At 29.4% G+C, this 22,640-nt stretch overlaps 1 protein-coding gene across 2 annotated transcripts in view; it reads right to left on the bottom strand.

Annotated features, from left to right (window-relative positions):
* The window catches only part of eIF3c (eukaryotic translation initiation factor 3 subunit c), a 41,946-nt gene extending 24,734 nt beyond the window's left edge, over positions 1 to 17,212 (bottom strand). For both annotated transcript variants that reach the window (XM_067281394.1, XM_067281393.1), the window contains exons 1-9: positions 17,162 to 17,212; positions 7,809 to 7,929; positions 7,352 to 7,417; positions 7,194 to 7,270; positions 7,002 to 7,123; positions 5,189 to 5,360; positions 3,834 to 3,937; positions 1,205 to 1,314; positions 742 to 877 (exon numbers count right to left, since the gene is read on the bottom strand). In XM_067281394.1, coding sequence (XP_067137495.1) covers positions 742 to 877; positions 1,205 to 1,314; positions 3,834 to 3,937; positions 5,189 to 5,360; positions 7,002 to 7,123; positions 7,194 to 7,270; positions 7,352 to 7,417; positions 7,809 to 7,903 — 882 coding nt within the window. In that variant the 5' untranslated portion in view covers positions 7,904 to 7,929; positions 17,162 to 17,212. The remainder of the gene's footprint in view (positions 1 to 741; positions 878 to 1,204; positions 1,315 to 3,833; positions 3,938 to 5,188; positions 5,361 to 7,001; positions 7,124 to 7,193; positions 7,271 to 7,351; positions 7,418 to 7,808; positions 7,930 to 17,161) is intronic.
* Between the last annotated feature and the right edge of the window lie 5,428 nt (positions 17,213 to 22,640).

Below are 22,640 nucleotides of genomic sequence, written 5' to 3' on the forward strand. Positions count from 1 at the left end.
GATGGCCTAAGTATCTTTATAAATAGAACAGCATTCCATAGCATATTATATTATATGGACTAGTTTGAAGATATCAAAAGGTAAACTAGACATTCTAGAGCCAAAATCTTAAAAATAAAATGCATAATTCAAGATATAATTGGACAGAAAACAAAAAAAGTTGAAGTGGACTGCTTTGAAAGATAAACAACAGAAAATTTTCAATAATATACATAGAAAAAAAATGATTATGAATATTAAACCAAAAATAGAGGTTATAATTGAAACTAAAAGTTTCAACATTTATTATAATTTTATTTATTTAGAAATTATTTATAGATCAATAAATATCTGGATATAACAATCAGGTAAAGTCTGTAACATGTATACAATATGTGTATATGACAATGTGTAGTAAAATTTTAAATCATTAGAAAATGATTGTTTTTTTTGTAAATTTAATGTAACAATTAATAGTTTCTTTAATATTTCCTTTAAGAAAGATACATTGAAGAATAATTTCAATTATTTCATGCTATTTATATAATTATTGTTTTTTTAATATAATGTTTAATTAAATACTATTTTCATACTGATTTAATTTCAATAATATTTTATAATAATAGTTATCCTTTTTTTTATTATTATTAATATTATGGGCGATATATTTGAATTAAAAAGAACAAAAAATTTTACTTCTATAAATTAGATATATTTGTTAATATCTCATACTTTAAAAATAAAATTTTAAAACTAACATACCATAATTAAAGGAACACCTCCTTTCACTTCTTCCCATTTACCTTCATCATCATCATCATCTTCACGTTTTCTTTCTTTTCTTTCTTTGTCTCTCTTTTTCTCTCGTTTCTTCATTTCTTTTTGATCATCAGCTGTTCTAAATTACATAAAAACACAAAAAAAAACCTAAAAATAAATGCTATATTTTTAAATTATAATTAAAAAGTCAATAATAATAATCTACAAAATATTACTAGCTTTATCATAACTCTTATAATATTTTCATTTTTATAGAATTATCATTTCTACATAATTTAATTTCTGTGAAAATGAAAATGCTCACTTTTTCAAAGAACATAAATTTTAAATTTGATCAACTGTATTTTATAATTAAACTTAAAGTTTTTTTTTAACAAAATTAAAAATTTCACTGTAATTTTCAAGTAAACATTTTAAAATATAAAATTTAAAAAATATTAAATACTTTTTCAAAAACTTTGCAGCAAGATTTCCAGCATATTTTTCATCATCACTAGATAAAGAACTTTCCTCTTCTGATGAAGTACCCCACTCCATTGAATCATCATCAGATTCCTAAATAGAAAATGTAATAAAAGATTATTGTGAGAAATTTATTATATTGTTTTATATTTGCTCTTGAAATTTATCATTTAAATAGTAATAAATGTTAACAATACAAAAAATATTTTTCTTTTGTAGGTTTATTCATATTTTCTTGAAAATGATTATCTTATAGGAAAAACATCATTCATAATCATGACACACGCATCTCCAATTAAAATATTATATGTTTTTCAACCTTTTTCTAATAGTGGCACCCCCAACTTGATAAATCGTTTCTTGCAGTGCCCCTATTTCTTTTAAAAACCAATATCAATGTAGAGTTATTGTGCTTTTAGTATTTTTAATAATACATATGTGCTTCTCAGCATTATGTTTCAAGACACCTGAGCCCACCAGTACCCAGTCCACTCAGTCAAATGCCTTGTTGAATATATTAGGGAACTTGAAAAAAAAAATTTAACAGAAGAAGTGGAATATTTTCTAGAGCTTTAAACTCCCTAAATGGATTTGTAAAAGAGAAGCTGCTCTCTACTGTCTCTAAGAATCCAAATCTAGAAAAACTTTATAAGTATGATAATATTGAAAAGATGGCAGCAATTTAGCAAAATTACTGTATTTGGAATAATGTGGATAAAGATTTTGCCTTCATATAAAAGAAAATTCTATGTATTAAATTGAAGTTTTCAGTAAAAATAAAAAAAATATGTAAAACAGAAAGTGTAAATTTTTAGGAGGAATGATTTTCATATGCAAAAGTGCATAACTAGGAATCAATTTAATTAAATCTGCATGCAGGATTCCTGTCATTAGTTATCATAAAGGAGAAGCAATTGACATAATCAAAGAATCCTAAAGAATATACAGATTAGATCTCACTCTAATAAATCTGTGGCCAAATAATTTTCTGTTGTTTTTCTCATTTGATTATTCATGATGATAATATAAAATTTTTGAAACAGTCATTTTTCAATCTAATTGAAAATATATGGAAATCATCAAAATATAAAATTTATAAAAATCAACTGTACCATCAAATAATCCTAAATATATCAATTAATTAAATTTGATATCACAATACAAATATCTAAAATTGTGAATTACATTTGCAATATATCAAGAGTATATGGCAAATGTAATTCACACAAATGACCATATCAAATAATACTGTATTTGCATTTTCTTTCACATAATTATGAAAATTTCAGTTAAAATAGTAAAACAAAAATTTCTGTTAATTAGTTAGCATAGCATGTATGTTGTATGATGATTTCTTGATTCTAATGCATACCGTATATTTCCACGGATAAGACGATAGTTGAATCATAAGAAAAGGCCTCCAAAATTCGGGGTCGTCTTATAGGACAGATACAAAAAAATTAGATTGAAATTTATATAAATTAAAACCATTATAAAAAAACGGACAAACCATAATTATTTACTAATAGAGAGTAGGGCATGTCCACAAAATAGAATAACCCATATGACATTTTTGTGAATAGTCAAGGTCATTACCCGAATGCCCAAATCAGTGCAAACGTTTGCAACAATAGCAAGGCAGAAAATAAAATTTGTTCATTCAGAAAAGTACGAATAGGACATAATTCCATATACGCTATACAGTATTATTGTTCAGATGATGATCGCTGATCTAAACTAAATTCGTAGGCCATTGATAGTTTGGGGGTCGTCTTATAGGACAGATATATGCTGAAACTATAAAACTTTGACGAAAATTTATACCTCGTTTTATCTGAAGGATGTCTTATCTGCAGAAATATACGGTAACTTTTTTGGACTAATCTGATCTCAAAAATTGGGGTACACATTAGAATCAGACACACAGTCAACTTGATGCAGCCTCATTTGCATTATTTGTTCCTCACTTTTCTAGGTAATTTGCATGGATTAGACCAATTTGCTAGCATAGACATGGTATATGTCCCTCCTATTGCTTCAGTTTTAATTTTGGTTTTGGAATTATTTGGTGAATTACAACAAGCCAAATGAACAATGTCCAGCAGACAAATCTATAAAGCAGTGTCTAAGTAGAGAGCTAGCCACTATGCAGAAGAACATGTATATAGATATTTCAGTGCAATTCTATGTATCTGATAAATTTAATACTTGTGCTTATGAACATAAATTTCCACTGTTAAAATGTTGATCATACAGTAATTTTGATTGTAATTTTATATTGGTCCACAGATCCTCTGTACCTGATAATGGATAATGATTTTGAATAAATGAATGTATTCAAAAACATGAACATTGTGAAGCACTAAACCTGAAAATAGACTATTCTCAAGAAATGTGATTATTACTGTTTAAATGCCAACTTTCTATGTCTGTATATTCAATGATATGAGGCGTGCATTACATTTGCAAACAAACTTTTTTCAGGTTTTGACATCTCAAAAATCAGGTGCATGTTAGATTCAATAGTGCATTAGAATCAAAAAACATGGTATACATAAACAATTTAAATAACAAACTGAATTAGAAGCATAAATTAGAACTACATTAACCACCTCATCATCTGATCCTTTAATAAATTTAGATTTTACTTCTTCTTTCTCTTCCTTTATAATTGGTTTTTTAATGAAGTCTTCATCTTGAATTTCATCATCAGATCCTATTAAAATAAAGAATGACTTTTTTTTATTTAACATAAAATTTAAATATCTCAAAAATTCAATTATTGTTTAAGAATAATTAAGAAAAATATCAAAGTGAAAAAATAAAGTCTATAAAATCATAATTCCATTAAAAATAAAAAAAAACTGGTGGAATCAGAGTGAAAAGTAAAGTTCAGAGAAAACATCTAAATAAAGCAAAATTTTGAAAGTTGTGGCATAAGGATACTGGAACCAGATTTGACAGTAAGACTCAACATGTGAATAAAGTGAACATTACAGGAAGTTTTAGATGAAGCAATGTCACCATGATAATGAATCAGAAAACAAGCATCATCACAGAAAAAGACTCTGAGCTTTACTTTAAGGCATTAGGTTGTTGCACCCACTGTAATTTGGCTGAACATTAGAGCACCTTTGAGCATTATTAATGAAGATATTTTGTGTTCATAAATGAGCTACTCACTTGCCAAATTGATTAACTCCACAAAACAAAAAATAGAGAAATTAATAATATACATAATTTCTTAAAATTCCTTTTAAACTTTAAATTTAAATAAACATTGTAGAATTTATTTTTATATATTTTATACATAAAAAATTAGTTATGTGAAAAATGTAAAATAATAACAATTATATCAAGGATTTATTAATAAAGTTAATTGATTTGTGCCCCGTGAATGGCTCAAATAGAAACTTTTGTAAAGAATAAAGTTCCTTTTCTCCTCAAAACACTTATGACAAAAATGTTTCTAACATGAATAATTTTTCTGTATTATACTTGTTAATAAAATTTTATGATTGCTGTAAAACAAATAGTTAATCATGCAACTCTATTATTATATTGTTATAAATACTAAACCACATCTGTACTATCTTATATTAATTTGTTTTAATTAATAACATAAAAAGCTATTGAGAAATTAAATTAATTAATATGTTAGTAATTTAAATTACAGAACTATAATAAAAATAGATTTAAAAAACAAAAACTTTAAATAGCAATCAATACAGCATTTTAAGAAATTATTTTAAAAACATTAAAAATTTTTCAAATAATTATAATTTTCAGAGAAACGCTGTTTTTTTGTTGTCGTTCTTGGAAAAAAAATATATTTAATTTAGTTGTTTTTTCTTACATATCTAATTCAATTTATTTAATTAGTATAATAAAAAAGTTGAGTTGCATGATTAACTATTTGTTTTACTCAAACATAAAATATAATTTTAATAATTAAAAACATAATTACCCATATCTTCTTCTTCATCTTTTTCTTCATCTTCAACATCAGGATTTTCTCTATAATTTGCAATTTCAGATTCAAAATCCTTATTATATTTTCTCAATTTCTGACGAAGAGTGGCCAATGATTTTGAATTATTTTTTGACATATTTTTTCTTCCTTCTCTATCTTCCCAACACTTAGGGAAAAAAAAATTAACATTTATTTTCATCCTATTATACTTTTATGCATTCAAAAATCAACTTTTTTTTTATTGATTTTCTTTCAATGAAATTATTATTTTTCTTTAAAAATATATATTCTTTAATATTTAAATTTTTAAAAATTATATTAGACTATTATTTCATTAACATACAAACTAAGTTTGACTTTAACTTTTTCAAATTGTTTTAAAATTAGTTTGGAAAATAAAAGATAGATAAACCGATATTGAAATAGTTGTAAACTAAACTTTTTTCCTCAATAATTTTATTTTCTTATATTTTAGAACTATTTAATACATTTGGTTAAGTATTATTACATTAGAAAAACCATAAATTTTCAATAGGTATCAATTTCAATAAATATTTAAAGCAGAGCTGGATTTCACCCTTTCTCCACTGTGGACACAGGTTAGAAATTTCAATAATGCTTCCTTTTCTGATGTAGACTAAATATAAATGCTTATAATACTAACTTGAACTTTAATTACAGAACATTATATGAAAGTGAAATTAAGTATGATTATGTATGATGATTAGTTTACGAAATTATCAAATTTAGTAAACCTTTTTATGTATGAAAATGAAGCATTTTATTAAACAGCAGTTCTAATTAAAAAGGCCAGAACAATAAATATTGCATTACAAAAGTTCCAATGCGTAGAAGTACCACATAAGTGTTTTTTTTTTTATTTCATGACATCCTTTACATACTTCAGGAACAAACAGTCCTTACAGAGGAGTCGACCTTTCTTTATAGGCTGCTTTCCATGCCTCAATATGTAAAAACAGTTGTAAAATATTCCCAAGCTTTGGCACAATTTCATATAAAATTTATTGTAAATTAATTTTATATGAAAGGTCTACTTCGCCTTAAGGACTGTTTGTTCTAAGTATGTAAAGGCTGTCACGAAATAAATAAAAAAACACTTATGTGGTACTTCTATGCATTGGAATTTTTGTAAATGTAATATTTATCGTTCACGCCTTTTTAATTAATTATTTTAGTTAATGTTTAATTGTAAATTAATTTTTATATGATTGTGCCAAAGCTTGGGAATATTTTACAACCATTTTTACATATTGAGGCAGGGAAAGCAGACTCCACCATAAGGACAGAATGTGTAAAGATCATCATGAAATAAAGACATTTATGTGGTACTTCTATGCATGGAATTCTTGTAATGTACCTCTGGTATATTGGCATATGTTTATATTATAAGTGGTCAAAGCTACTGATGTAATTAAATCATTTAAATTGTTATCATTATTTATTTAGACAACTTAATAAAATGTTATATTTGGAATTTTTTTTTGCAATTCTTACACTACTTTGTAGCTTGCCAATTTTGCCACTTCTCAAAGTCCGCCACTCTAAGCCCAAGCCTATTATGTCTATTTAGAAATCTGGTCCTGGCTTAGAGTAGTAATCTGTAATCAGATAATGCAAAATCCATTATCAGATTTTAAAAAATGGCTACACATCACTCAGCATTAATAAAAATCTTAACAAAATTGAAATTATTTGTATTACTTTATTCTTTGTGTGACTAGAGAATTGGCCCTTCAAATTTTATCAATAAATATTCTCCTTTATAATAATAATCAAAAATGCCTACATTGTTAATAAAATCTTCTAATTCCACAAGGCAACGAATGTAAAACTTTGGAGTCATTCCACCTTCTTCTTTATCTATAACTGGTTTAGCTTTCATGAAAGCTCGACTTAAATTTTCAAAACCTAAAATAAATTTCAATTATCTATTTTTATCAATAAATTCAAATATTTACTATAAATTAATTTCTCTTACTTGTCAGCAGCTTGCTCATATCTTTAATTTTCTTATGATTTTTTACTTGCTTAATAATATCCACCAATTCTTCATACCTGAAATTTTTTAATGTTAATAATCCATAAAACTACAAATCTGTGAATTTAAATATAACTTCAAATAAAATTAATTCTTACCTCTTTTCCCTTGCACTTCGTACAACTCTCTTAGTTTCTTCTTCTTCATCACTAAACGTAAATGCGCTGAAAATAAAATTATTATAAATTATTATTGCTTATTTTTTCACATTTATTATAATCATAGAATTTCACTTTCAAAATATTTATTTAATTTCATAAATTTTTGTTATGAATATCTCAAATAAATACTGATTTATTTGAGATATTCATAACAAAAATTTGTTTAGTATTTATTTGTAGATTTTTATCAGTATTTATTTGAGAATATCTCAAATAAATACTGATTTATTTGAGATATTCTCAATATCTCAAATAAATTTTGAGTAGAAGATCTGTTTTGGTTTCCTGAATTTAGTATTTTTCTTGTTTTAAATATGGTACCAAGTCCAAATGGTATTTTTGTTAAAACAGTTTAAGTATGTTTTATGTTTTTAGAAAAAGATAATTAACTTACGAAGTTATTCCTGTTGTCTTTGACTGTGCCTGTTCTTCTTCAGACGATGACGATTCGGACTCAGATTCTGATCCCGTAGCAAAAAATCGACTCATTTTGACCTTTTAAATTGACTCTAAAACTGAAAAATAAATCTAAATAAATAAAAGAATAATTTTTGTATTCTTTAATACATAGTTATTTTAATGTATATTATTTAGCTACATATATTATTATAATTCACTATACTGAATGACAATTTGAAAAAATTCCTATTTTTTTAGATATAAAATGCAAATTTGTTTTTACTGTATTTTTGTGGAATGACGGCATGCCGGTAACTTATGGATTTCCAGCATGCAGTTAAACTGTGACTAAAATATAAAATTAATCAAATCTAACGAAACTCGTTGTTAATTAAACATTAAAGGAAAGATTCTTCCCAGTACAATAAAATAACAACATTGTAATCTGACTGACTTAAAATCAGGAAGAGAGTTTTTCATTTACAAGACAATAAAATAATTAATAACTTATTGACATTAGTAGTAGATTTTATCAAATTTACCCAGTTGTGAGTGGTTGTGTTATAAACAAATTATTACAATTTCTCCCAAATTGCTATAATTCTTCTCTAGTAATATTAGCTTCAGCATTTTTCCATTTTCACTCTATCAGCATAACACAACACTTTTACATTTCATGTTCTGCTATTTGGTAAGCAAGTATCCTTGAAGTAGCTTCAATATAGTAAGTGCTAATATTCAAGGAGTTTTTGAGAATAATTTTATATATCCCCGACTTTCCTAATAGATCATAAGAATCCCTATCGCTGCATGAAACTCTACAAAGGTTGGTGGAGCCTAATAGGGAGGGTATAATTAAAAAAATTAAAAAAACAAATAAAAACTAAAACCGAATCCTAGGTAACAGACATCAAAAAATTTTTGGCTTTTCTTTTCAAATATGGTAGAGATATAGAAATAGAAATTTCAATACCTTATCTATCCAATCCTCAATACCACCTAACAGTAATAGGAAGCCAGAGAGTTATCAAGTGTAATTTTGGCAATTACAAAAGCTGGATATACTATAGGAAAATTTAAACATCTCAACTTTTTAAGTAGAGTATGACCCCGCGTAACACAGGGAATGTGTTTCTAGACGACAAAGAGCTAAATGAAACAGCGTCAAATGAGGTCATTTTAACAGAGTAAAATAGGGATACACAACCAAAAATAAACAAATTTTACTTTAATTTTAAGTTATTTTTATATTAATTTTTATAATAATATATGTTAAATAACACATAAACATATTGCAAACATGCAACCTGCAAACATTTCATTTAATTTGAAAATTCTAAAAAATCCAACAGTATCCTATCATTCTACAAGGCATGTCTAGAAAGTGAGTATTGTTTGCACATAGCAGCTGTACAAGTGGCACCAGTGATGAGTCACAACATTAACAATGATGTATAGGTCCAAAGCAGAAAATTCCTGCAAGTCAAAATCCTTTGTCAGTTAAAATTTATTAAGAGGTTTGTCATTTTTATGATGAAAAAGTAATGACAAGCGTAATGGTAAAAAAATGATGAAGAATGTTTAAATCAGGAAGAACCAGCATGCACAGTGACAAATGGAGCAGACATTCCTCTAATCACTTCTAACTTTCTGGAGTAGGTAAACAGAAAGATTCAAGAAAACAGAAAATTCAAGATTTCTGACCTCCACCCATTTTCTGAAATTTCTCAATCTCTACTCCATGAAATCATCACAGAGCATTTGCATTATCACAAGATCTGTGCAAGGTGGTTGCCAAATAAGTTGACAGATGCCAACGAACTGCAATGCACAGAAGCTGCACTGACATTTTTGAAACACTAGCAGATAAATGGCAACAAGTTTTTGGCTCATATTTTGACAGAAGATGAAACTTGGGTTTCCTATATAATACCAGAGAATAAACAGCAATTCTTGCCATAGTGAATCAGTATGTTGCCACCACAGAAAAAGTTCAAGCAGACAATGGGCTGTATTTTTGTCACTATTCATTCGTTTCTTCTTTAAGAGATGAACAATGTCAACACAAGATATCAATCTTGTCTTTTGGAGACAAAGGCAATTCTGGTCATTTGTAATGATTGTGTCATTGCAGTTGACATTACAATTCTACTAGGCTGATTATACATGTTTAGGTTATCTATCTGCATGGACAACACAATATGGAATTTTAACCAACAAACTCGTAAAATTTTTGAAAATAAAGAAGAATTATAGAACACATAGTAAAGTAAGCACAAGATTCAAATAAGACATGTGGCTTTAATAAATATATGTTTTTACTTTATCTTGTAAGGTTTTTATGGATTGTAAAGTTAAATATCTTGGCTAATGTTATCTCTCAATAAATAGAAATTTTAATAACTGAGTTGGAAAAGCATTAGATACATACTTACTTTAAAAGAAATTAGATGTTAATATTTTGAAAAATATTTTGAGACAGATGACTTGAAATAACAGGGTTAATAGCATATTCAATGGTTAAAGTAATTACCGTATTTTACAGACTATAAGACGCACTTTTTTCTTCGAAAAATTGCCTCCAAAATTCAGGTGCGTCTTATAGTCCGTAGCGTCTTAAGCAATTTTTTAAAAAAAATACCTATAAAATTTAAGGTGCATCTTATAGTCTGTAGCGTCTTATAGTCCGTAAAATACAGTAATGTACAATCATTGAAAAAGATGGAGTTACTGGCATTCCTGAGTGAAATGTAAAACAGTCTTTCCTGAGAAAGAGCATGTTCTCTAATATGATTATATAGTGCAAGTAGCATACAGTCAATCCATAAAAATTAGGGTTTCTTATTTCCCGGTCTTTTGCTTGTCCCGGGATTCCGGGATAAAAGTGAACTGTTTCCCGGGATATAATAAATTATTTTTAAAATATAAAAAATATCTTGAAATCGAATGATATCATTATTTTTCATTTTTTAAAGTAATTTAAGTGTTCTACAACCTCCAAAATCGTATTAATAATGATGTGTAAAATATGTATTAAAAATACTTTTGAATTACGTAGAAAATTCACAAATAAAAAAAAATTAGAAAAAAAAAGAAAAAGATAGAATGTGTAGTATTATGGTAAAGGTTAAACGTTCCACATTATTTTATTCAATTGCAATTGTGCTCATAATAATCGCGAGAATACAGAGCTCTCACTCTGCCAGATAATTCACTGCAGGTGGTAGTAAGGAATTGTTTTTCGCAAAATTTCTGTAAATATATATATATATACAAATTTTTAAAACCTCTATTGGAATCACTTCAGAACGTATCAATTGAGGATTACTACAAAGCCCGCAGTTCAACAATTATTTATTTTTGAGACATATTAACAAAAAAACTAATAAGCAGGCTTAAATTAATAAATATAAATGCATTCCGGCATTCTGACAGTTTATGAGTTAATTATACTTTCTATTTGTAAAATTTCTTCAATCTTAACACAAAATAAGAAAAAAGTGAACTTTTAAAAAAATTGCGGGATTTCCCGGGATGAGAAAAATTTCCCGGGGTAAAAAAAACAGCCGGGATCCCGGGAATAATAATCACACGTTTAAAAAATCCAGCAATTAAATTTAATAAAATAATAATGTTTTCAATCAGCTTCACTGACCTTCTTCAGTTACATTAGAACATTAGAAAACTGGAACTTGAATTCAAAAATTTAAAAATGAGAACAAGAATTCTAAAATAAATAAATAAATATCCCTTAATAAAATTAAATTTCATAAACAGACCGCCATGCGATAGACAAGTTGTCTGCATCTCTAGGGTTGATGCATCTGGATTTTTTGTGAGCTTTAAATTTCCAATTTTTCTAGATATCCCATAGTGTGTATATTAGATGTGGGTCTGATGATGGTTGCCTGCTCCCATTGTACTTGTATGTCTCAATGTTGCAAGTAAACTGCCAGCATCATATTATTGAAATTTTATCAATTGTGTACTTATGTTCCTTGAGTCAGCGTTGTAAATTACACATAGTGGGCAACCACGTAGACCAGTTTTGATTTGAAATGTTGGTCAATTATCAGGATGCTATGTATCTTTCTTAAAGATGGGATATAATTTAAAACCACTCTTCGTTTCTGGTCTACCAATGCATGTTGACGTTTTGATGTTTGAAAGGTTGCGATCAATTTCTGTATTATTTTTATCAGATAACCCTGTTGTTCTGTGATTTTTAAGATGTAATTCAGCTCCATTACAGTGTCCTGGATGCTGGTACAATGAATATATGCCATTCTTATCAAGGATCTAAAGGCTGCGAATTTGATGTGCCAGAGATCAACAGAGTTATATGGAATTAAAATAGGTTGAAAACATGATTTCCTGTATACCTTGGTCCAAATTTCTCCATATTTGCAAGAGATGGAAATGCCCAAAAAGTTTACTGCTGTTTCACTCTCTTGGTCTAATTTTGTAGGAGAAATCCATAGGGGTTCTTATTGATCGCTTTTAAAAACTGCTACAGGTTTGGCTTTCTCTGCCACAAGATGATGTTATCAACATATTCAGCTATAAGATGATGAGGTGTTGGAATTTGGGCAGAATGTTGTTTTCCAATTGTCACACTACCAGTTCACAAAGTATTGCTGAAGTGGGACTGTCCATAGGCACACCTCTTCTTTGTAAGTACAGTAGAGAACCGAAAATCGGAATCAATTGAGGACTGGGGTTGTTCAGATTAGTGATTTGTTCCGATTACTGATTATGTACGAAAAAATGCATTAATCTGTTTGATGTTCAAATTTTTCTCCATTGCATGTCGCTTTGTGTTGAATTTTTCTCCGTTGTGTGTCGCTTCGTGTTGAAATTTCGTCGATTTTAAGCCTAACGAAAATTTTTATAATAATAATCAAGGCTGTCGTATCGTTAAAAATTATTTCTTCATTTTGTACAAACAAAATAAATATATTGAAGAATATAAAAACATGAAAATTATACTTTAGAAGTAAATCTAGTATCAAAAACGTTCAATTCAGCACAACACAGTCCGAATGAAAATCGTTCCGATTACCGGAGTTCCGATTAACGAGTCTCTACTGTATATCTTGTCAAATTCCAAGAATGATGTATAACATACAATTATCAAAGTTTCAGTCATCCATATTGGATATATCAAAATTGAGGTTATAGACAAACTTAACTATCCACTTGTCTCTGAGAGAGAAATCTTTGAGAGAAAAGACATCCAGAATTGTGTCTGGGAAGAAGTGATGAACTCTCAAGATGTAAACAAATGTTTAGCCAATCAGTGACCAGCTTATGACATAGACACTCTGTCAAAGACAAGAGACAATGACTAGAATGCAGTACCATGTCTGCCAGAAAGCTCATGTGTAGTTTTTTGGGACAAACATCGTGATTCAGTTCATGTCCAGAGCCCAAATCATATATGCAACTGCCTACTGTGAAATCCTACAAAAACTGAAGAAACCATTCAGAACAAAAAAAGAGATCTCACATCTGAGTCATTCTGTTGCACAACAATATGTGGCACCATACTGCTGGTATAAAGTGACAACATCTGTAAAGATTTGGCTGGCAAATGTTCCAAGCATTCACCATAAGGCATGGTCTTGCAACTACAGACTTTCACAAGTTTCTTCAGCTGAAGAAAATTTAGCAGGAAAGAGATTTGATAACAATGACACTGTGAAGGTTACCATGCAGGGCTAGTTTAATCCATAGGCAACAAGCTTCTTTGCAAAGGAAATGAAAAAGCTTGTGCAATGCTACAAAAAATGTTTGTCCAGTGATTATGCCAAAAAGTAGGTGTTGTTGTATAGTAACATGTGAGATAAAGGTATGCCTTGAAAGCAAAGTATTTTTTCAATTTTCACAAACAGTACTTATTTTCTGGACATTCCTGATACATATTGCACTTTAGAATTTAAACATCTTTAAATTATTATATAGTTATTAAAACATTTCATTTATAAATGGAAAACTTATAACAATTTCGAAAAATCATCATAATCACTCAACATTTACAGTGATAGGAAAAACAAAACAACTTTTTCAGGTTCAATCCTAATATCTACTGTATAATCATAATTACCTAATGAATAGCTTATTTCTTAGTCGTAGAGAAACTGTGTTGTGCTAGATTGCTTATTCGAATTGTTAAACACAAGATCGTGTTATTAACTCAATCACTTGGCTTTTGACTCCACCTTTAATAAAGGTGGAGTCAAAAGCCAAGTGATTGAGTTAATAACACGATCTTGTGTTTAACAATTCAAATAAGCTTATTTCTTGTTTTCATTTGCCAATTTTCATTAGAAATTCACATAATTTATTTCAAACAAATTGTCCATTTGTGCACAAAATTTTTTAATGCATCATCAGATTCTTGTAAAATGCATTTGGACTCCACTCTCCCATAAAACTGATTTAATGCCAATTCAGAAAGCATTAAATCAATTTATAGATCTCTAATGTATGTGTGTATGTTAAGGTGACCAGATTTTAACATTGGTGAAGTGGGACAAAATTGACAGGGGGAGTGGTTTCCTTGTTGAAAAAAATTGTTCTAGAGCAACAAAATTTTATCATCAAAGAATGCAAAAATTGCATTGTATTATATTTTTTTAAATTTTAACAAGTTGAATTTACAAATATAATAAATATATATACCAGAGGTGGGCAAGCAAGAGTTCAGTGGGAGCAAAATGTAGATTTTGCAAAATGCATGGGAGCCGCAGCTCTGTACTGTTGCGACAGATAGTATGATAAGGCGCACGATTTTATTATATAATATAAATATAATATAAAACAAATATTAAATTTTTTTAATAAACATATTTTCACAAAATTATAAAAATAAAATTGTAAAAATAATGATAAAAAACAGAAATTAACACTTTCAGCAAGAGCCGCATTTGCTCATGTCTGATATATACTATTATAAATCTTTAAAAACTCTTTATTCTTTTGCATAGTTCTCATTTGAGTGAATTTTTTTAGTAGATTGCTGTCCTTTAAAATGTGATGAAATTTTTCACAAGAATTTGTTAAATTATATTTCACACATAATATGGCTTTCAAAGTCTGATTTATCAGATGTCCACACTTTATTTATGGTAGAAAAAATGTGTTCAGTCGCGGCATTAGTTCCCGGTAAGGACAGCGCATATTCCAATTTTTAAGGCATTATTGTATGGAACATAGTTTGTTTCAAATGATAAAATATTTCTAACCATTTGTTCTCTGTTGAGATTTTTGCTGATGCCCAAGATTTAACCTTTTCCTTATCAATACATATTTTTAATAATGATACTCCATTTAAAAGATCATTTTCAGAAATATTACTATCTGGAAAATGTTGACTAATATGATTAAATGATTTTTGCACATCTTTCCAATTAAGTTCTTGTTTTAATATAACCGAATGAAAATATCATTGTAATGTACCGTCCACCCTTCTAAATAATCTAAGCAGTTACTATAGAACTTTTTGACGTGATTCATGAAATCTGTACGATTTATTATACAGTAGACCCGTGGTAATCTGGCACCTCCTATAATCTGACATGCATATATGCAGCTCAGTATGCAGTAGGCTGAAGAGAATATGCATCGTACAACAAACTTTTACTTCTGAGGAGACTGAGAGACAAGGCATGTCGGCAAGGCCAATGTAAAACAAAAGAAAATTGATGAATATTTGCATGCACCATAAATTAATTTGTTTATCCATTTTCAAATTAAGATTATATATAGTATGTACCTTGGAAATATTTATATATGTTGTATGTAATTGATTGACATCAATATGTTTAGTTATTATTTTTTTTGCAAGTGCTATAGCATTAATGACGTTAATTTTATAATAAACCCTATGCTATCTATAGTGTTGTTTAATTCACTAAGTCTCATATCATATATTATGTAGTACATATAGATTTGATCTTACCATTTTTATAAGTATGTAATTTGTCAGATTACAAGGTACTCTTTTCAAAAAAGTTCCGGACTACAAGGGGTTGGTGGCAGTACTCTATAATCCAACAAATTCGATCATCTGACACTGCTTTGCAAAACGTTTGTCAGATTACCATGGGTCTACTGAACCTTGTTCTTCTAACTAACTTATACTATTACAGATGGTTAATTTTTATATTTTAACAATTATTTTAATCCTTCTGTATTTCTTTCTAAAATAATAATACTAACTTGTATTACTTTTCCTCTGAATTTGCCTTGAGTGTCACTTTATTATTGTAATTTTTTATTTTATAATACTGTCGTAACCCCAGCCCAACCGCTAGCAATAGAATGACAGAAATCAACGTGCTTACTCTTGCTAGTCGCTAGCTTTCTAAGGCGGCGACAGATGAGAGCTCTGCGCCACGTAACATGCGACTAACAAAATGTTTGCTCGTTTGGACAGCCTGTGAACATGTGCTGCTCTGTTGTGACAGCTGCGCACCCCAAACCATTTTCTGTCAGTCTTTGCCACAAACACAAAAGGTTTTTGTCAGCACAGCATTCTTTATTTTTGATGTTCACACACACCTTGATACTGATACAAAATGATCTTTACGAATCTTAAACGTAAGATATAAGTCTATGACACATAATTGACAAAAACTTAATCTTTCCGGTTAATGTTACCTATGGTAGCAAACTCTGAAACAGTGGGACACATGTACTAACCTAACCTATTCTAATAAATTACCATAATTATTGCTAACCAAATCATTAGAATAGGTTAGGTTAGGTTAGTACGTGCGTCCCCACTGTTTCAGAGACGAGCTGCCATGTTCGCTATCATAGGTAACATTAACTATCTTTCCAAAACTCGAGACTTTTTTAAAACGCCACAGGACATGGGACAAATTGTTAAAAATCAGGAGTCTGGTCACCTTAGTGTATGTGTGTGTATATATATATTGATATGATATAGGATAGAAGATAAACATCAATTGTCTAAAAGTGACTTCTAACTTCTATCGTGACAAGTGTTACTGAAACGGAAACAGACTTTACGTAACTTTGGTTTTTATGTACAATATATTTTAAGGATAAATATTTACACAATAATAAGCATCAAATGTAACCATATAATTTAATTTCTTACGTAGAAATGAAGTTGAATCTAATGTATTAAAATCTTTTAATCTGATTTTCACCCTAACACAACAATTTCATCAACTATACTTTTCACGTGCGCAGCATATGGGTACTTACATAGAATTATAGAATTACATATATGCTCTTTTAAAATAAGAAGCTTTAAGGATGATATTAAGTCAGCTTTACACATTGAATATATGAAAATTTTTATGCGAAACTTACTTTTTTCAAAAACTCTGAATTTCCTTACAAAAAGACCACGTTCTCCTCTATATAACTAGCGCCCTCTGCACTCAAAATTTTGATTATGCCAAAGATAATTATGAAAGTGATAAATAATCGGAATTTGCAAACAGATTAAATATTAATAATAAGTTATTATTATCTTAACAATTGAAATATAAAAAAATAAATAAAATTTTCTTTAAAATATATTTGAAATTTCCTAGAGGTTCGCATCTTCGATAAAGGTCATACAGGTAACCACCGTATAACACGGGAGTTACATTCCAAAAAATTGCCGTGTTATGCAAATCCGTGTTATATGAAACAAAGAACTAGTGCGAAAAGGGGGTTAGGTTCCAAAAATTAAAAAAACATGCTGTTAAATCCTTCTTTAAATCGGATTTATGGTTCACAAAAGGCCGATGCAGGCATCGGGGCATACAAAATTACAAATAAAAATAATAATATACTGAATATTATACTGTAAAAATATAAAATATATATAAAATAATTTATATTGTTAATTTAAATTAATTTAAATAATTGTTGGAGCGCCCCTAGTGGCCATTTTTTGGCATACAGTGACAGAATCCAGTTTTTCAGCCTTATATAGTAGATTTTTTATGGGTAAAATACTTATTTAAGTAAATATTTTACCAGAGATTATTCATCCCATATGATGATCTCAGCATGAGAATTATCAACTGGTAACAGTTTTTAATACATTTCATGCTGTACGAGAGTTTTACCTAATTCCCGAACCGTGTTAGAGTGAACCCGTTCTATAAAAGCACCGTGTTATACGGGGGATGTTCCCAATTCTCGAACCGTGTTAGAATGAATCCGTGCTATTGAAGTGCCGTGTTATACGGGGTTACCTGTATTTTCAGTATCGTCTTTTTATTAATTTTACCCAAACATTTTAATCAATATCGTGTAAAGTGTAGGAATTAGATTTTTGTGTATTCTTTCTGACCTATGGAAGCAGAAAGAATTTCGGAATTGGTCCTCACAAAGATGTAGCCAAAGGAAACAACAATCTGCCATATTTAGATCAGATTTAAAGGAAAAATTTCCGAGAATTCAATCCAAACTCAAACTCCTTTGAATTATATTTCCCGAGAGTATTATATCGGATAATCGTAATTAAAGTATTTCAATTTATGCTGTATGAAGGAATAACTAGAGAACCTAATAAAAGCACTGAATACTGGTAGTTGGTTCGCGCTCGCTAACGGGCTGGCTACGTGGAGTTTTCCGTGTTTTCTTCACGTAACAATTAAATAGGGACCAGTTTCCTATAGAAAGTCCTCCCGGAAACCATCTTCTTAGCAGATTATCCATGAGTCGCGTTGGTGTATACAAATAACAACAAGAGTCCACACTCGATCAAATTTCATTTGCTGACATTTCCGGCCATTCGGGAGATTTCAGCGAGAAAAATTTGGTTTCAAGATTTCAGAATGTCAATAAAACAATCATTAGTTTCGGTTTGATATATCGATTATTGACACAGCTAGTGCAGTGCGATACATCGACATTTTTCGCTCTAGATGCATCGACTCTGATTTAATTGACACATCGAAACATTGCAAATAAATCGATGTTTACCACAGTCTTGTTGCCAATTCAATCTTAATTGTTAGATGTGCATTGTACGCCTGTAGGCCTATGTGATATAATTTTTTATACGAAAAGTGCGTTGTGGTTGTGAATTATAGTTTTAAATGATAACATTTTTTTTAACTCTTTCCGCCCTGTGGGCACTAAGAGGGCCTCTTATAGACGGCCCATTATGGGTTCGGCCAGGCCCACAATGGGGCGACCGGGTGGTGAGGGACGGGGCCCGACATATCCGAACGGACCACCTCCCCGAAAAATTCCTGGGATTATTCGACCCGTTCGGATTCGATTCCGGGTCCCCCAGAGCGGTAGGCTGCCACCTTGACCGCTCGGCCGTCCGGCCGTCTAAATGATAACATTGATGTTGCGGCTGCATAAAAAAAAATATCAATTGTATATATTCGATTCAAACGATAAATCGTACCAACATTCCTTTCATAATTCTTTTTTCGTAGACCGAATAAAATATACAGTAAAACCTGCGTAAACCGAAATCTCATGGCATAGATTATTTTTTTCCCGTTTGGCAAGTTTCCGTTTTGAACAGGTTCTTTTTAAACATAGAAAACCGTTCCGTTTCGAAAAATTTTTTCTGTTTAGACTGGTTTTCTTTTGTAAATCTTCATGTTTTGAGCCCCTGAACCCAAAACGTAAAATAACAGAGAAAAATTTCATGGATATGCACGTGTGGGTAAATGAGTGGATATGTCACATATTTCGTTTAATATCTTAGGATTGGATAATGATTAAGAAACGAAATTTGGCATGGTAGCTTGTGTATAAAAGGCATTAATGCTGTTAAATTTTGGTGGTTGAAGGTCGAGGGAATGGAGAGAGAAGTGGGTTCTATGTAATATCTCGAGAGGGGTGCACGTAATGACGAATTTACTCGTTGTTAGAATTTACAAGTGTTTTTTTGTAAAACTCGTCTCTACCCGAAAATTAAGCATTTTGCTATTGTGTGATAATTAATAATATTAAAGTTAGTTTTAATAAGATATAATAACAGATGGCGCCACGTACAATTTAAATTTGTTTGCAAGATACGCAACTCGTTGCAAGATTTTTTAATAGCATTAATCACATTTTTCCCCAGGATCAGCAGTGTCTTCGAGGTGTGTAGGATCATCAGTATGCGTACCTCGGAGGAGGACAGGACATGCAGTAAAATTGATTTTCTACGTTGGAAGTGTTGACAGTGTTTATGAACGATGTTCTTTAACAATTGTTGAGCTGGAATTTGAAAAACTGGACCTATAAATACCTTGTCTGTCCTTCCTTAAACTCGAGAACAGAGTTAGATAGATGAAAGCAGAGACAAGATATGGAAAGATTAGGAGCAGAAGGTCTCGATTAACTACATAAGAATTTCTGATACAAACCGAAATTTACGTTATTTCAATTCAAAAAATTTTCCCAGAAAGGTAGATAGATGGACCGACACGACTCTATTGCTAATGAAAAATTATAATGTACAGGAGAAGGGTTGTAATTTGAGGTGGCGAGCATATATTTTAAATTAAATAAATTTAAAAAATATAATTAAAAATTGCAGTCCTGAATTTTCTATGAACCAAATAAATAGACAACAGATCTCCAAACTAGTAGCAGCAAATTCAAAACGTGTCGGACCTTGTTTGTTGCTGGATCACTTAAAGAGGTTCTTCTTTTTTTTATATTTGATATATCGATTAAACCTCTAGTTTCTACCTTTTCAAATTTACAGTTTATACGGGGGAAAAGTTACCGGTAATTTAAACTTGACATGGCTAAATTGAGCATTAATACTCACTCGTCACTTGAAATAGGTCTAATACAGCTATAAATTACCTAATTAATCTTGAAAATTATAAAAATAAATGTATAAGTATTGATTCATCACCAAACATTCGACTCGAATTTTATGAATTCAGATGTTGAGTCTTAGAGCCGTTCTATCCTATGTAAGTCCACGTTAGGTATTACTCTCTTACATAATAGCGAGGTTGAGGCCGAAGTTTTCAACGCGAAAACGTGTACGTCGGACGTTCAGCGCCGCCTTCCTGTAAACCTAGAAGTTTGGCAATGGCGTTTGGAAAGCAGTGGAATCGTGCTCGACATTCTAAACCTCCATTGCCACTAGGCTTACAGGAAGGCGGCGCTGAACGTCCGACGTACACGTTTTCGCGTTGAAAACTTCGGCCTCAACCTCGCTAATATTTTATTGCAGATTGATACGTTATTGTTATATTCGCTATCATTCATTCATGAATTTAAAAAAAAACTCGAATTCGAAATACAGTTGAGGATATTACATCATAAATTGCTTATCTATTCTACTCTATTGTTGACAAATGATAAGTAGATCGAAGCGTAACGTGTAACGTAACGTCGACGGCGCATATGTTGAAATCAGCGTTTAAAATACACTTTCCGTTATAAACCATTTTGATAAATAAATAATATAGAAAAATAACTATTTTATTATTTATTATTATTTTTCTTACAATAAAATTGTATTAATAATACGTTTTATTTGACATTGATATTAATTTTTAACATGAAATTAAATGAAATATAAAAAAAAGAAGGCAATTTCAAATTTCTCCTAATAATTAATATTCAATCTAATTTTTATTAAATTTATTTAAGTCTTTTTAAAAATTTTAATAAGTAGAAATTTGTGAACATGTTTATTTATTTATTTATGAAAATTAATCGAGTTCGGTAACTAAAGACATTATTTCTAACAGATTTCAGAGTGGATGCACAGATTAAAAGAGATGCTTATTATCAGTATCTTATCATTTATTATGGAGAATAATTACTAGTACAAAATTTATGGTCTAATAATTTTTTTATTTCTGTTAATCATCTTTTAATAATTCTGATTTTGTTCTCGAAAAATCATTTTCCTCTGTTTTAAACATTAAAAGGAAGGGTCTTCATAAATATCTGGTTGATTTAACAGTTTAAATACCCTCGTTGGATATATTTAAAGTATTACTTTATACACTTTATTGGATGTTAACATTATTTTCAAGGAAAACTTATTGTATTTTGTAATAAGAATAATCTGATTCCGAAACTAAAAATAATCACGAAACATTAACGATAAAATATGTTAAGTAAACAAAATTTATGAATATTTAATTCATAGAGTGGTATATATTTCATTTCAGTTCTACTTCATTGCTTTTGTGCTCACGCAATTCTTATCTTACCAAGAAGCGTAATATTGTCAAATAGGTAAGTCTGAGCTTATATTCAAAGTTTTATAGACAAATTAATTACGAAAACTTGTAAAAATTTCAAAATTTTTAGGTTCAGCAAGAGGGTTTCTCTTTAAACTTTTAAAATAATTCTTTTATTTCCTTTAAAAACGGAGAAATTATCTTAAATATTATGTCACGAATCTCAATTCTATTCTATTCAAATAAATTTTTTTTTCACTTTTATACTCCAAAAACCATATACTTACTTAAGAAAAAAAATTCAGCAATAAGTTGCTTAACTTTTCCAGCAACATTTGGTAGCACTATCTGTTATGATATCTTATTTTTTTAAAAACTTTTTATATTTTTAATTATTATAAAATGGCAAAAAAAACTTAATTTTGAGGGTAGGGATGGGGTTTATAAAACATTGTAAATGCGAATAACGAATAAAATCGGCATTAAGTCCGACCATACTCGAGATATGACATGATCCCTATTATCTCCTCACCCTCTCGGTCTTTAATCACCAAAATTTAACAGCATCAATTCCCTAATAAATAAACATCCCTGCACAGGCGTTATTATGCTTCACATACATACAGAAATAAAAACCCGAATTATTATTTATTTATTTATTTATTTTATTATTATTATTT

Source organism: Centruroides vittatus, unplaced genomic scaffold (assembly GCF_030686945.1).
Source record: "Centruroides vittatus isolate TY-2023 unplaced genomic scaffold, ASM3068694v2 contig_918, whole genome shotgun sequence".
Taxonomy (NCBI): domain Eukaryota; kingdom Metazoa; phylum Arthropoda; class Arachnida; order Scorpiones; family Buthidae; genus Centruroides; species Centruroides vittatus.